Genomic DNA, 14,212 nt, shown 5'->3' on the forward strand with positions numbered 1-14,212 from the left:
GCACATCATGCAAGAATCCTGCAAGGTAAGGTCCCACAACACAACTCTGAATTACTTCATTGACTGAGAAGAGTGTAAGAACAAAGCCAGGCAGGAACTGTGCAAAGTTCCTTCCTAAATGTGCTCAGGTGAATTTTCCTAATGGTGTGTCCTGAAAAGAGCAGCACCTTGTGCCATTTACCTCCTAAATACAGCTGATCATGAACAGTTCTTAGTAGGAACTTCAATCCATCCAGCTGTGGAAAGCCTTCCAGTAAGATCTCCACACCAAGCTAGGAAAGCAGAGAATGCAATTTTCTCCCTCCTATTGGCAAAGAAGTCTGGAATTTAGCCTGTAACTAAGAATAAAACATCTCCCGAAGTCTCCCTGGGATACCCTTGGTAAATAATGCTGTCAGCAGCATCCCATACATATTTCAGGAACTACATGATCCCTACTGAATCACAGAATTTAACCTGCAATGTAACAACACTTGCATGATCTTCCCTTTTAAAAGGAACTACAAAAATTAAGCTACCTACTTATGAAAGTGTTTTAGTCCAATATCCAAAGCATTTTAATGCAGATAGAAAAGAGCTTTAAATTGCTCCAGCATAGTCTCAGACCATTTGTTATTAATATTAAACAAATGCCCATGAGACAGAAGGATTTGATGCTGCCTGTCCCCTGGGCATTCAGGTTGAACAGTTCTATTTTGTGGTTAATATTTACTCCATAATGTAAGTGATTAAGAAATAAACTTTCGATTTTTTTTTTAATCTGCTCCCCCTCCAAGTATATCAGGACTTTAACAATCATGCTGAAATTTAGAGATTTAAGGCCCAACTTGGCTTCTTTAATAAACAAGACCAATACCACAACATTCCAGTCTAAGTCCAGAAAAAAACCTTGAATTTTGGATAATGAAATAGAAAATGTTTTTCGAACTCTAAGAACTAGACACCATTAACAAACAAAGAATTTAATCCAGAAGAGAATAATCTATGGGACTTTTTCTATGCCATTGGCATACAGAACCTTATTGTTGGCATATTTTTGGCTGGTGGCACAGAGCCAAATGCTCATTCTATTTCCTCTACCTATCAGTAAAACTATGAAGTTCTCTATCAGAAACAGGTCTGGGAATGAACATAATTTACATACTGAGAAAGAGTCACTAGGACAACCAAAGGTGCCTGAAAATTGCTTTATTTGTTTGTCAGGTTTGTGCGTTACAGCAAGCATAAGTTTAGCTACCCTGGACCGAAGTCTGGAAGAACATTTCATGTTAACCATTGAGATATATGGTGAGTAGAGCCCACATCTGCAAACAACATGCTCTTTTTTCTATTACTGGAACCTAACACTCCTGAGTTACAGATCCTTGAGATCCTTCTGGACGTTCCACAGCGTCTCCGCGCTCTTCCTCAGCTGGGTCACCTCATCGTCCTTCAGCTTTTGGTTAATGACACTCGTCAGGCCAGAGGCACTTAGGACAGAAGGAAGGCTCAAGAAGACGTCATTGTCAATGCCGTACATGCCCTGTCACAAACGAAAGAGATCAGACACAGGCCTGTCACCACAGATCTCTGGTTGGTTTATGTTGCAGGGAACCTCCTCAGAGCAGAGCTCAAAAACCATCATTTTATAACCTGCAGAAAAATTTCAGCCACGATATATTCAAGAAAATAAATAGTATAAAGCTGTTTTGGACTAAATGCTTGGCAATACCAAACAGCTGATGGCAGAAACGCCACAGTCAGACCTCTCTCTCACTTTTACTTCCATACAGGAAGGAGCTGAAAAGATTCAGGCACAGGATTAGGACAAGCCAACAGAGGGAGCAGCTCCCCCTGCTCAGAGCCCTTGCTGCAGCAGAGGTTGTGGAGCTGGTACAGACCACATGCAGCCAGCTACACCAGCTATAAAAGGACAGTGGCTCCTTGGAATCACAGCTGGGCCTCCAGTAAGTCTTCCACTTTTACACTGAAACTTCCTTTCAAGGAATCTGCATATGCCACACATGGCAAAGCTTCACACAAGGGTAGTTCTGCACAGAGAACTTTATTTTGAGCTCCATACTTGTGAGAGGAGTCGGCTAAGAGGTCAGCCTAGAAGAAACTGCAATACTAAGATGCCATTTGAAATTCAAAGTAGTATTTTACAAAGCTTCCTTCATTCAGCACCTTGCTAATTGAGGCTATTTAGCTTGTCCAAAACAATAAAATAAGCCAGAGTGTCCAATTAGCCCCCAGTTCTTACCTTTACCAGAGTAGCAACTGAATGAACCCGGTACAGGTTCTTCAGCATGGTCTCACAGAGGTCAGCCACACTAAAGCCAATAGCCCAGTTTGTGTATCCCTTTAGTTTGATCACCTCGTAGGCACTAAGGAAACATTGAAATACAACTTCATTAAGATGTCTTCAAGCAAGTCACTGCAAATTACAAGCCTTAAAACCAGTGAATGTTAGCCATTTAAAAGTTTTCAAACTCCTGAAACACACTAAGTTTTGGAATTAAAATGTCCCGGTTATGTGTTTCAGCATTAGAGGATAAAGCATAAAATCTACATTATCCCCTATGCATAATGAGCATTAGCTGAAAACAAAGTTAGCACACATCTAGGAAGAGATCCTAGTGTTAAGTAGAAAACCACACCTATATCTGACAAGTTCTCTGTTTCAGTCGGGGGAACAATGGAATAGGCAAACATTTGGAGTCATAGCACCACTGCATCCTGAGGTTTTTAGCCAACATCTGCACACACTTTATCCCAGTGAACATATATTCATTTCACAAGAGATTTAGCAACATGTAGTCAGCTGTATAGAAACTCTCCAGCATCCATGAACAGAATTTTCCCCAATTCCAACACTCTGCTCACAGAAACATGCTACCTTTTCCTGGGCTTGTGCCTTTTGAACAAAGTTACCCATTGAAGAAGCTCCATGAGGGAAAACAAGCACGCACAGGTGCTCCAGCACTTGAGTGGGTTTGTTATGCAATAACTTGTCTCCTTGCAGGACAACAAATCTTAGCAGCTGAAATCCTGCATTTCTGTGTTTAAAAGAGCTGTCCCACTCACTCAAGCAACTCTCGACCTAAGAGGGCATGAAAGCTGCACCAGAACAGAGGCAGAGTGCAGACAAACTGCTGTCAGTATGGCATCCATCCACCTTATCCCTCAAGTCATCATACCTTGCAACCACTTGCTTGTGGATCTCTTTCCAGTTCTCAGGATCTTTGTCAGTTCCCATGTCAGGGTTCAGCTCCTGGAGGCAAACTCCTGCCACGTTCACTCCACTCCAAACAGCCACTGCGACAGAGGCAGGACATCAGTGCCAACAGCACTTGGCAGCTCCCCCTCCACCTTTCCTAACTAAAATCATTGCAAACTAAGTAGGAGCAGCCACATCACAGCAATGGTCGAGGCAGGTTTTGAGTTTTTATTTAGCTACAGTTAAACCTGTCAAACATGAGACTGTCTTAGTATTGGCACTTTAACAAGTCACTTGTAACATGTGACAGCAAAAGTTTCAGACTCTGGAAGTTTCTGAAGTCAGAAACATCGAATTCTAGTAAAAAGGCATAGTTTAGCTACCCAGCCTTTTAGAACTGATTTTACTCAAAACTGCAGCATTTGCAGTTTCACTAATCAGTATTAGGATTAGCCTTCAAGAAGTCTATTCTTATTTACACGAATAAGAGGGTAGCAATAGGCAAACTTAGAATATCAAGACAGGAATTTGCACCTCTCCCTGCATCCCGGAAGTTCAGATGCAGGATCAGTGTCTGTTTCTGGGAAGGAAGCAGGAATCTGGAGTTACTCCAAAGCAAAAGCAGCTGTGACAAAGACACAGGGTAAGCTCTGCAAGTGCTCAGCCAAACTCTGCTTTCATTGGTGTAGGGCTGGCTACAATAACTGCTGCTGTTGATCTGACACTGTACTTTGATCAAATGCAATGGGACAATGAAGAGGTGGCTCCCTTAGAAACACACAGCATGAAAATATAAAGCAGTAACAATCTACGTAAACATTTTGCTGCAGCATTTCAGACTTGGAATACATGAACTGAATTAGGACAGACAAATTTCTCTGATTTCTCATTTTAAAACTATCTTTGCTTTAAACAGCAAGGATAAAAGTCACAAAATAAGGTAAAGGATAATTTTGTTAGCTGGAATCTGGACTGCTAGAATAACAAGTTCTGCTATTGACGTGGCAAATGCTTTCAGAGGAGAACTGTGTTACAGGCTATGGAATGGTACTCCAAAAACTGAAGATAAAGATAAGGAGCAAGCTGTAGCCTTCACAACACAACCTCACAAAACTGGCCTTTTCAGTTCAGGCTTTAATCATACAGCCACAATCATATTTATTAAGTATGTGTAGGTAGATTTCCTGGACTTCTCTCAACGCTAATCTTCATAAAAATACAGCAAAGTAGAGGTTACTGGAGCTCAACTGCAGCTGTTCCTTCAGAATCCTGTAACAAACCTCAGGCCCCAGCCTCTATGGTATTGCTCATTCCCAGGGAGGTCAGAACTACTCCTTACCACTGGAATCACCGTGCTCTCCCAAGATCCAGCCATGGCAGCTGCTTGGATGGATCCCAAGTCTCTCAGACATCAGGTAACGGAATCTGGCCGTGTCCAGATTGCAGCCGCTTCCAATCACACGGTGTTTTGGCAGCCCACTCAGCTTCCATGTGACATAGGTTAATATATCCACTGAAAGGAAAAGCACGCATGGCAAATGAAACTCCACTCACACCAAGAATGCTCCAACAATTACCTTACTGAGCATAGCAGGGCAATCAGGAGGACTCAAAACACAGCTGTCCTCACTGGTCAAGGAATTTTGGATCTGACTGGGGGATTAAAATGGATGCAGTGCTTGAAATTTTGAACAGTAGCTTGATGGGTCCTAAGAAAATTTGAGGAAGGTCTTTAGAGATTAGATTCCTACCAGCTAAAGTTGGACACACTTTTTTTGGTCACAGTTAAAGCCCCGGGGCATTTAGAACTGGGACTGATCTCATGTGGCTAAAACATTCCAGCAATTTCCTGAATAATGCTCCCTTCCCGTTCACCATCACAACAACAGGTTAAACAATTTACAGTAAAAAGTTTGAGATTTACATACTCTTAGTAGTTGCTAATTCCTTCAATTAATTTCTCGATTTGTGCACTAAGCACTTTCGGCATCTACCACCTCTGCAGCATGAAAAGCCAGATGAGCAATGTGCTTTAGCTGCATGTGTTTCTAAAAATACAGTTTTAGGAAAAAACCCAGAGCTAGGTAGGGCAGACAGAAGGATGTGAGCAGACAGAAAAACCTCTAATCCATAGCTCAAAGCAACAACAATAACCAGGCTGCAGGAATTGACTCCAACTCTGAGGAGCCAGGCAGTTCTCAGGAGGGAGCACATTTGTGTACACGGATCTGAAATGCATCATTTGCTCTGCTCAGGCACCAAAGCACAGTTCATACCTCACAAATGGCATGTTCCCAACAGTTTAGTTGGGGCAGGGAAGGGCATCAAGGTTACACCCTCAAATTCCCTTCTCATGGGCTCACAATGACCTTCACTATATAAGACTAGTGGACAAAACTCCACACACTGAGAAAATGAAGGATTATAAAAATAATTCTGAAAAAGTAACACCTAATTCTCCTCCTGCAGCCGCTCTGCTGGAGAGAAGTCAACAGGTTGAATTCAGCCTTGCTAGAACAAGAACAGCCTGATCTTGGTCTCAGTTTGGTTTTCAGACAAGTGCTTAAAACTGCTTCAAGTTCCTGTACTTGCTCAGAACACTGGCTAATTGTACACCAGCTAATTACTCAACCCACAACAGAGCATGCACTGGTTCCACTCTGCCAGGTTATCTTTAAAACAGCATCACTTCAATCACCACAGCTCTTCAGTACTGCCTTCAGATGTTGAATTAAGCAAAGACAACCCTTCAGGGACACCCTACAAAGTACATCAGAACATTTACAGTCACCTTTAGACATCCAAATATCCAAGCTGTCTCAGTGCAATGAGATACTTGCAAGTGAACACAAATATGCATAATTAACTCTTTCTGTTTTAACTGAACTGTGGAGTACAGTCAGCCCTTGTTTCACCATAGGCTTTACCATGCAAACTCTTTCCTGAAAATATAACCACGAACTATAGGGGAAGCTGTTAATGCTGAGAAACAGCCCTATCCTATCCAGTCACAAATGCTATCCATTAGAGATAAATTTAAACTTCCTACTGCTTAAGCCAAAGTATACAAAGAACCTAAGTATTTCTCACAAAACATTATTTTAAAATACAAACACCATGACAAGTTCTGAAAAAAGAGAGTTTGTCTGTCCTCTCAGATGTCCACAAGCTATTAAGTTTTAACGATTTGTATTTGAAGAGATTTTCTGAGAACTAGCTACTGTTTTATCTTGCCAAACTAAATTTGTAAGTATTTAGGAAAAGACTGCCTTACCTGGGTTGGAAACCACCAGGATGATGCAGTTGGGGCTGTACTTGACAATCTGAGGAATGATAAATTTGAAGACATTGACATTCCTCTGCACCAGGTTGAGCCGACTCTCCCCCTCCTGCTGACGAACTCCTGCAGTCACCACCACGATCTTGGAGTTGGCAGTGACAGCATAGTCTAACCAGAGCACAGGGGAGAAGATACACAGTGTGTTTAAAATAATTCCACTAACTCCAGTAGCACTGTGTTAATACAGGAGTTACAGGGAGCTTCTGCACTGTGCATTGCGTTCAAACCCAAAAACATGAGACATCAGTTTGAAAGCCAGCACTATCTCTTAACACTGACCTGATATATCAATATGTGGGTGTAAAGAGTACATTTAACCATCCTGACTCTTATATCCACTATGAAAATAAAACTATTTTTTCTACATACAGTTTCACTAAAATCAATTTTACTAAACAAGCCCCAAATTGCAAAGAGATGTAAGAGAGAGCCCAGTTTAAGAGCCACTCCCATTACAGTGTTCATCTGAACTCACCCCAACTCACACACTTCACCTTTTTCAATGCCAAATCCCAGTTCTTTAGGACTGCACAATTAATTCTCCACTATTAAGCAAAGTCACAGAACGTCAGTGTTAAATCAAAGAAACTGAGGTGCACCTTTGTCTGCCACGATCTTGTGAGTGCGAAGGAACACACTCCCATGCTGCAAGTCCATCATTTCTCCTTTTAGTTTGTCTTCCATAACATCAACCAGAGCAAGCTCATCACAAAGATCCTGAAAACAACAAAATTTGGAGTCAATGAAGAGTTCACATGCATTTTAAAGTTAACCCAGGGCTGAGCTAAATTACATTTTAAAGTAACACATTTCACCCATCTGAAAGCATCTCTTCTCTAAATAAACCAGCACTATCTTGGTGTTCTGATGCATCTCACAAAGTCAGAGGCTACTACAGCACAGGTTTATCAAACTCATTCAGACTTTCCAAAAAAAGTGTAATTTGTGGGGAGTTTGAGTGCACAGCCAACCCTTTGCTAAGAAAGCACCTCCTAATTAAGTTATTACCTTTGGAAAAAAGTTGCATCTTTCAGAGTTGTGGCAAACCTGCTAAATCTATCCAGCAAACAGGCCTGTTTTGAATATTTAAATATCTGAAAGAACACACCATATAATTATCAAGTAAGTATTCTCTTTCAGCATGCAACCAGTCAATTAATTTCACAACAACATACAATGGGAACAGACTTCTTCAATACTAAAACTGAGAGAAAAAGAATTATTTAGCTATTTTTCTCTACAGGAGCTGCTGTGTGATATTTATGTTGCATAACAGATTTAGGTCCCATTTCTAAATCAGTATGGTAACATCAATGACTTGTCTCTAACTGAACAGGAACTAAATAACCAACATGGAAGTTTCAGAGTCACACAGATTTATATACTCAATACCACACCAACAAACTGAAATCAGTATTAGAGCCAAGCATCTTGCACAACTCAAACCTGCATCATATTGGTCAGCAATGGCTGAACATGAGCCAGCCCAGCTGGCCAAAAAGGCCAAAGGCGTTCTGGCTGTATCAGGAATAGTGTGGCCAGCAGGACCCGAGCAGGGACTGTCCCCCTGGGCTTGGCACTGGAGAGGCCACACCTCGAATCCTGCATTCCCTCACTACAAAGACACCGAGGGGCTGGAGCATGTCCAGGGAAGGGAACAGAGCTGGGGGGGGCTCAGCCTGGAGAAAAGGAGGCTCGGGGGGAACCTTCTGGCTCTGCACAACTCCCTGACAGGAGGGGACAGCTGAGGAGGGGTTGAGCTCTGCTCCCAGGGAACAGGGACAGAATACACACTGTGTCAGGGGAGGTTCAGATTGGATAGGAAGAAAAAATTCATCACAGAAGGGTGGTCAGGCATGGAAACAGGCTACCCAGGGAAGCTGTTGGGTCACAATCCTTTGATGTGTTTATCAAACTTCAAGATGTGGCACTTGGGGACATGCTGGACTTGGAAGTGTTGGATTAATGGTTGGTCTCAATGATCATAAGAGATCTTTTCCAGCCCACTTGATTCTATTACATTATTATAATTCAGTTACAAGATCCAGATGGCTTTCTTATAAAAATGTTTTATACTGCAGCTTATAGCTGTGAGAGAGTAAAAGCAGAAGCCTGACTGAAGTAAAGTCCATGTCATCATCTATGCTTGAAGAATTTAAAACCAGTCCTTATTCTGGGTTTGGTGCATACTGTTCATTAACTGTAAAATTTTGTGCTTAGATATCTGACAACACAGTTTGATCCTGCTTAGAGAAGTGCATTAAATGAATGCTGAATTGTGGTTCAATTTGTAGTAACATCACCTGGCTCCCTCACAGGTTATAGCACTTCAAAAACAACTGATTTCAGACCACGAGAAGCAACCATGTGCTTAAAAATATAAATATAAAAACCCACAATGAACTACCACTGTTTTTCCATTAAATTTCTTTACTTATTTGTTTTAAAATCTATTTGCCACTTTTGCATCAGTTTCACACTTTGTTTCACTGTGGCCTGTTCTTGCTGTGCTTTTCCTTGCTCACAGGGCTCATGAATATTAGCAAGTGAAAGGCTTTTTTTTTTTTTTTTTTAACAATTAAACATGCATTAAAACATGCATCCTCAGGGTAACACATTGGAGGGTCATCTACAAACAAAATACAGCTGGTTTATTCATACCAGCTGTGAGATTTTTCATGTGACTGTGAGCTACCTGATTTACGATCTGCCCCTGAAAGGGGGCAGGGCATATCTGTTGATGCTTTCTTTTAAATGCAAAAAAAAGTCTGCAGTTTCCATCTTTTCAAATTTAATCAATTCACAATATTCTCTAAAAACAAAGTACAAGACATCCTTGTTGATTAATAAGCCTTTACTTTGCTCAAATACTGCACCATGAGATTTGACAAAAATATCCCACAAACCAGTAACAGGAAAATTTATAATAACCTGCAAGTCCAGCCCTCTGTTTTTAGTTATTTAAGAACTAGCTAACACCTCTCTGGAAAAAATAAAGTCATATAAACAAGGAAAAAGGACTTAAGATAAATCAAGAAGCTGCTGAAGGGGATAGCAGTATTTTCAGCTACTAGGGCACATATTCTTTAAAATAATAAAAAGCAAGCACTCTAGATTCCTATCCTATATTTCACCTAGATTTTTGCTCTGTCCCCATTCTTTGCTCAGCAGAGCTCCCTCACTAAGCAAACTCCAGCCTTGTTGTGGAAGAATAAAAAACCAAGAAGAGAATGAGAAGTTTGGCAGGGGCTGCAGAGTCATTCCTACCTACATTTTCCCAGAAGCCTGGAAAATCATTCTGCCTAAAGAGACATTTAGTGCTAAGCACAGACAGAAAGGTGAGAGAACAAGCAGAGGCTGAATGTGGAGGTCAGGCTTGTAGGTCACTGCCTGCTTACCCGAGCTGCTAATGATTCATTCCTGTGCCAACCTCCCAGACGTCCCACCCTTTGCTAAGACAGGCAGTGCAGAGCTCGGCAGCACGGGGGCTTGGAGAGCACGCTGTCCTTGAGCCGTACCTTTGCAAGGATGCTGATAGCAGAGGCCATCCCAACCTGGCCAACCCCCACAACCGTGATCTTGTTGTTGGGAACCTTGGCTCCTTCCGCGATGGGGTTGATCAGCTTGTCCTTGACAGTGGCCATGGTGTTCTGCGAGGAGAGGAGGAAAGACATGGATGAGAGCGAGCCAGAGGGAGCTGAAAGGCACGTTCTGAATGGAGAAGTCACCTGCCACAGCCGGGTCTACCTAAGGCAGCTCCGGGCACGCTGTCCTTGCTCGCAGGGCTCCTTCCCACCGCACACTACCCACGGGGCTTTAGGTCCCTGCCTCCCCGTGCCCAGCCGGGAGCTGAACGGGGGCGAGTTCGGCTGCACATCCCGCTAACGGCGCTCCCAGAGCCGCCCGCCGCAGGGGGAAATTCCACCAGCGCTGCCGGGCCCTGGGCATTCACCTCTCGGCACACCGGGGCTCCGGGACGGGACCCCGCAATCCAGCCGGGCCGCAGGGAGCGGGCTGCGATTCCTCCGGCTCCTTTCCATGGGCTTCGAGGCTACCCACGGCCGCGCCAAGCCAGGGCAGCCAGGGGCCGCGGCGGCACCGGGGCACCCCGAGCACGGCCCGGCTCCGGCCACGCCAAACCCTCGGGAGCCACAGCCCGGCTCCGGCCACCCCAAACCCCAACCTGAACCCTCGGGAGCCAGGCCCGGCTCCAGCCACCCCAGGCATCACCCGCTGGCCACGCAGGGATGCTCAGCCCGCAGCAATGGCCGAAGCCCGGCGGGATCAAGCAGCCCAGGGGAGAAGCGACGGCCCGGCTGCGGCCATCCAGCATCCCCCGTCCCGGAGCGGGGTGTACGCACCAGGCAGCGGGAGCGGCGAGGGGAGAGCGGTGTGCGGGGCTCGGGAAGGGAGCGCTCCGCAACGGAAGGGGCGCGGGGCTCGGGCAATGAACGCTCCGCGACAGAGAGGGCGAGGGGAGCGCGGGGCTCGGGGCTCCGGCAATGAGCGCTCCGCAACGGAAGGGGCGGGCCCGGCGGCGCGGCTGGGGGGAGGCGGCGGCCGCGCTCAATCCCCGCCAAGGACGGAGCCTCAAGGATGTCGCTGCTCCGCCCCGGCCCCGCAGTGGCGCAGGGCTGGCGCTGCTGGCCCGTAGCCGGAGCAGTGTCCCCGCTGGGTGCGCGGCCAGAGAGGCCGTGCGACACCGGACACTGCTGGCCTCGGCAGCGTCACCGTCGCTTTCACAAGGTGATGCCTGGTTGTTGGTCCCTGAGAGTCACAGAGCCAAAGGCTTGGCCAGAATCGCTACAAGCGAGGTTAAAATACGAAAAAAAACCCCCAAACACCCCCCCCCCCCCAAAAAAAAAAAAAAAAAAAAAAAAGGCAAAAAAAAAAAAAATTACCTGATCTTTCGAGAAGTTGCTCAAGTTGGAGGTACCTCCTCAGTCAGGGGTACCTGATTTCTGGCCTGAGGCTGACTCCGGTTGGATTTTTGGTGGCTGGACGAATCCCTCGTGGAGGCACGGAGCGATGCCTTGGCGGGAGTAAGGGATGTAATGTGAGGCAGGCCAACAAAGAATGTAACCTGAGCAGAGCTGCCACCGCCGCGCCCCCTCTCTCTCCCTCGGCCTGGGCCAGACCCGCATCACACTCCTTCTATTTCACGGTATCCCAGTAGGGCATCCCTTAGAAATGGTAATACGCGTGAATGTAGTTTAACGCCTTGTTAAATTAATAAGCACATCCGGCACTGTAAGTAGCAATTAGAGCCAGATGATATTTTCCTTTTCCTCAGACCCATGGAACACATCAACTGAAAATCTGGATGTACGATCACCAGTGCTGTTGAGCAGAGAAAGAAGTGATTTCCTGGAATTCCTCCAGGATCAAAGCAAGCAAAATACGGAATAATAGGAAACAGTGTTTTCCTCTAGTGCTGTAACATTACATCTTTCTAGCTGTAAAGGAAGAAAGTAGAAGGAAAACACTGAATGGTATGCAATTAGTTCCAGTGGGGAAGAAACCAGAAAGCCTTGGGTTCCTCATCACACGTGATTTAGTCTCTCTCACAAGAAGGAAAACAGAGCAGTAGATTCCAGAGTCCTCCCAAATAAGTCACTGGGTTAAATGGGACTAGGCAGAGAGCCTAGCTCTGCCTGCCTACGACAATGGCTACCTATTTTTATTATTCTGTTGTTGCGGCTAGTTTAAAGTTTTATTGATTTTTCTTCTTTTTTTTTGCCAGATATTTTGCCAGGTTTAGTAATAACTGGATTAATTCCCTGTGGCTCACCAAGCAGCCAAACAAACGACAGTGTGAGCATGAGAGAGGTGGTGAGCAAAGGGCGAAACCTGCTTTTCTGGGCAGCAGATCAGTACAGATCCATGCTGGCTTTAAATCACTCTCTAACCGTGGCCTACTTTGCTTCTTCACATTGTTTGACGTTGCAAAGGGTCCCCTGCAGGGGAAGAAATGAGTTAAGCCATCCACATGGCACTTCAGGTAGCAGCTTGCTGTAAGAAAATCACTTCAAGACTTTGAAATTACAGCTGCAATGGGAGCTGGAGGTAAACAATAATTACACAATGAAATGCAAGGGTCAGAAAATCTATCTTCTATAAACACCACAGGAACATGCATAGCTGAAATGTAAATAAATAGGAAGTGAGATAAAAAGATTCTGGAGAGATTAGGGAAGAACCAGAGGAAAGTTTTTTAATTCCTGAACCATAACAAAGGGTCCTTTTCCTGCCAGTGCCTGCTGTGAGGAACGTTCACCACTGCATTGTGCCTTCTTTGGACAGGATCCTTCTCTCTCCTTATGAACGTTCAACAATCAATTATCACAGTAGCATTTGGAGTTAGAGAGGGAAATGCCACATTCCTATTTGCAAGATATTAAAGCTTTAAAAGGCAGACTGGGCTGTTTACCACAGATTATAACAGCTCTTCTGGGCCCTCATTTACATCAGGCATCATTTTGCATGCAGTGCTAAAAGCACAGGGTATTTAATCCCTGCCCTGAAGTCCTTCAATCTAAATAGACAAGGCAGGAGCAAGACAGTGGGTGGAAGAAAGAAGTTTTTTCTAGTGTCTCCACATATTCCCCCTTCCTGCTCTTTATTATTTACTTACTTATTTTTCCAGACGATGGAGGATTGAGGCACAGAGAGGTGAAAAGATCTCCCCAGGGTCACACAGAAAGTCTCCTAGTGACAGGTCACAGTTTCAAAGTTCAGCTCCGGTTTGGCAGCAAAGGCATTTTGATGCAGTTCAGTTCTCCAGAAAAACAAACCCTAAAGTTAAGGGACAAGTGTAAATAAATTTGCCTGGTAACCTTCATACAGTTACAACATATTTAGTGTATACATCTTAATCACGTTCAACTTTTGGGTTGTATACAAAGTGTGTCATTAGATAAGTCTGAGATACTTCACTACTTCTGTACTTCTGTACTTCTGTCCCATCATCTTCCCAAAATGAAAGTAGATAAGATTTTCCTGCTGTTTCTTTTTTCCAAAACTACCCTTAAACCTGATGAAAAAAAAGAGAGATCTCAGTTGAAGAACTCTATTCATGGCACTGTTTCACACAGCCAGATTCTAATGTTCTTATGGCCATGGTCTGATGACAGCTGTAGCCCTAAGTCATGAAGAATTTAACCCAGGAAGGGAAGGAACGCATTACACCACAGGATGGGATGACAATGAAAAGATTCTCTCTCACTGTGTTAGACCTGGTGGATCAGGTCCTTGCCCTACAGAATGGATGTGTTCTAAGCATTATTGCACGTGGATGTAATGAAGGGAAAAGAATTAGATATTCAGCTTTGCAAAATACAGACAACTGAATTAATCTGCTGGAAATCATTAAGTGCTGTCACACGCAGCATGCTGAACTAAAATTCTGATCCACCTATGTTAATTTTGTGCTTCTTCACCTGGATTTGCCATTTGGAGGAAAAATACATCACACAATAAAGAAAAATTGTATTGCAGTGGTAGCTTTGCAGGCTTCTTTTTCCTTGGTTTTGTTTGAAGGAACGGTTCCTTATTTTTGGCAGCCAGCCGACATTCTGTTTAATTTTTGTTTAAAGATTAGACAGTGTCAACAGATAACACACTCATAATAGTTAAGTGCTTTATAGTGGAGTTAATAAAAAAAAGAAAACCAA

The 14,212-nt window shown here is 44.1% G+C and overlaps 1 protein-coding gene across 1 annotated transcript; it reads right to left on the bottom strand.

Annotated features, from left to right (window-relative positions):
* Nucleotides 1–1,173: 1,173 nt before the first annotated feature.
* Nucleotides 1,174–11,008, bottom strand: LDHB (lactate dehydrogenase B). Its single transcript, XM_014881478.2, has 8 exons — nt 10,901–11,008; nt 10,058–10,189; nt 7,139–7,256; nt 6,474–6,647; nt 4,539–4,712; nt 3,180–3,297; nt 2,243–2,366; nt 1,174–1,522 (listed from the first exon to the last, which is right to left on the bottom strand). Exons 2-8 carry the CDS (start codon nt 10,181–10,183, stop codon nt 1,355–1,357), a joined length of 1,002 nt encoding a protein of 333 aa, XP_014736964.1. The 5' UTR covers nt 10,184–10,189; nt 10,901–11,008; the 3' UTR covers nt 1,174–1,354.
* Nucleotides 11,009–14,212: the final 3,204 nt, after the last annotated feature.

Source organism: Sturnus vulgaris, chromosome 5 (assembly GCF_052056855.1).
Source record: "Sturnus vulgaris isolate bStuVul1 chromosome 5, bStuVul1.hap1, whole genome shotgun sequence".
Lineage (NCBI taxonomy): Eukaryota > Metazoa > Chordata > Aves > Passeriformes > Sturnidae > Sturnus > Sturnus vulgaris.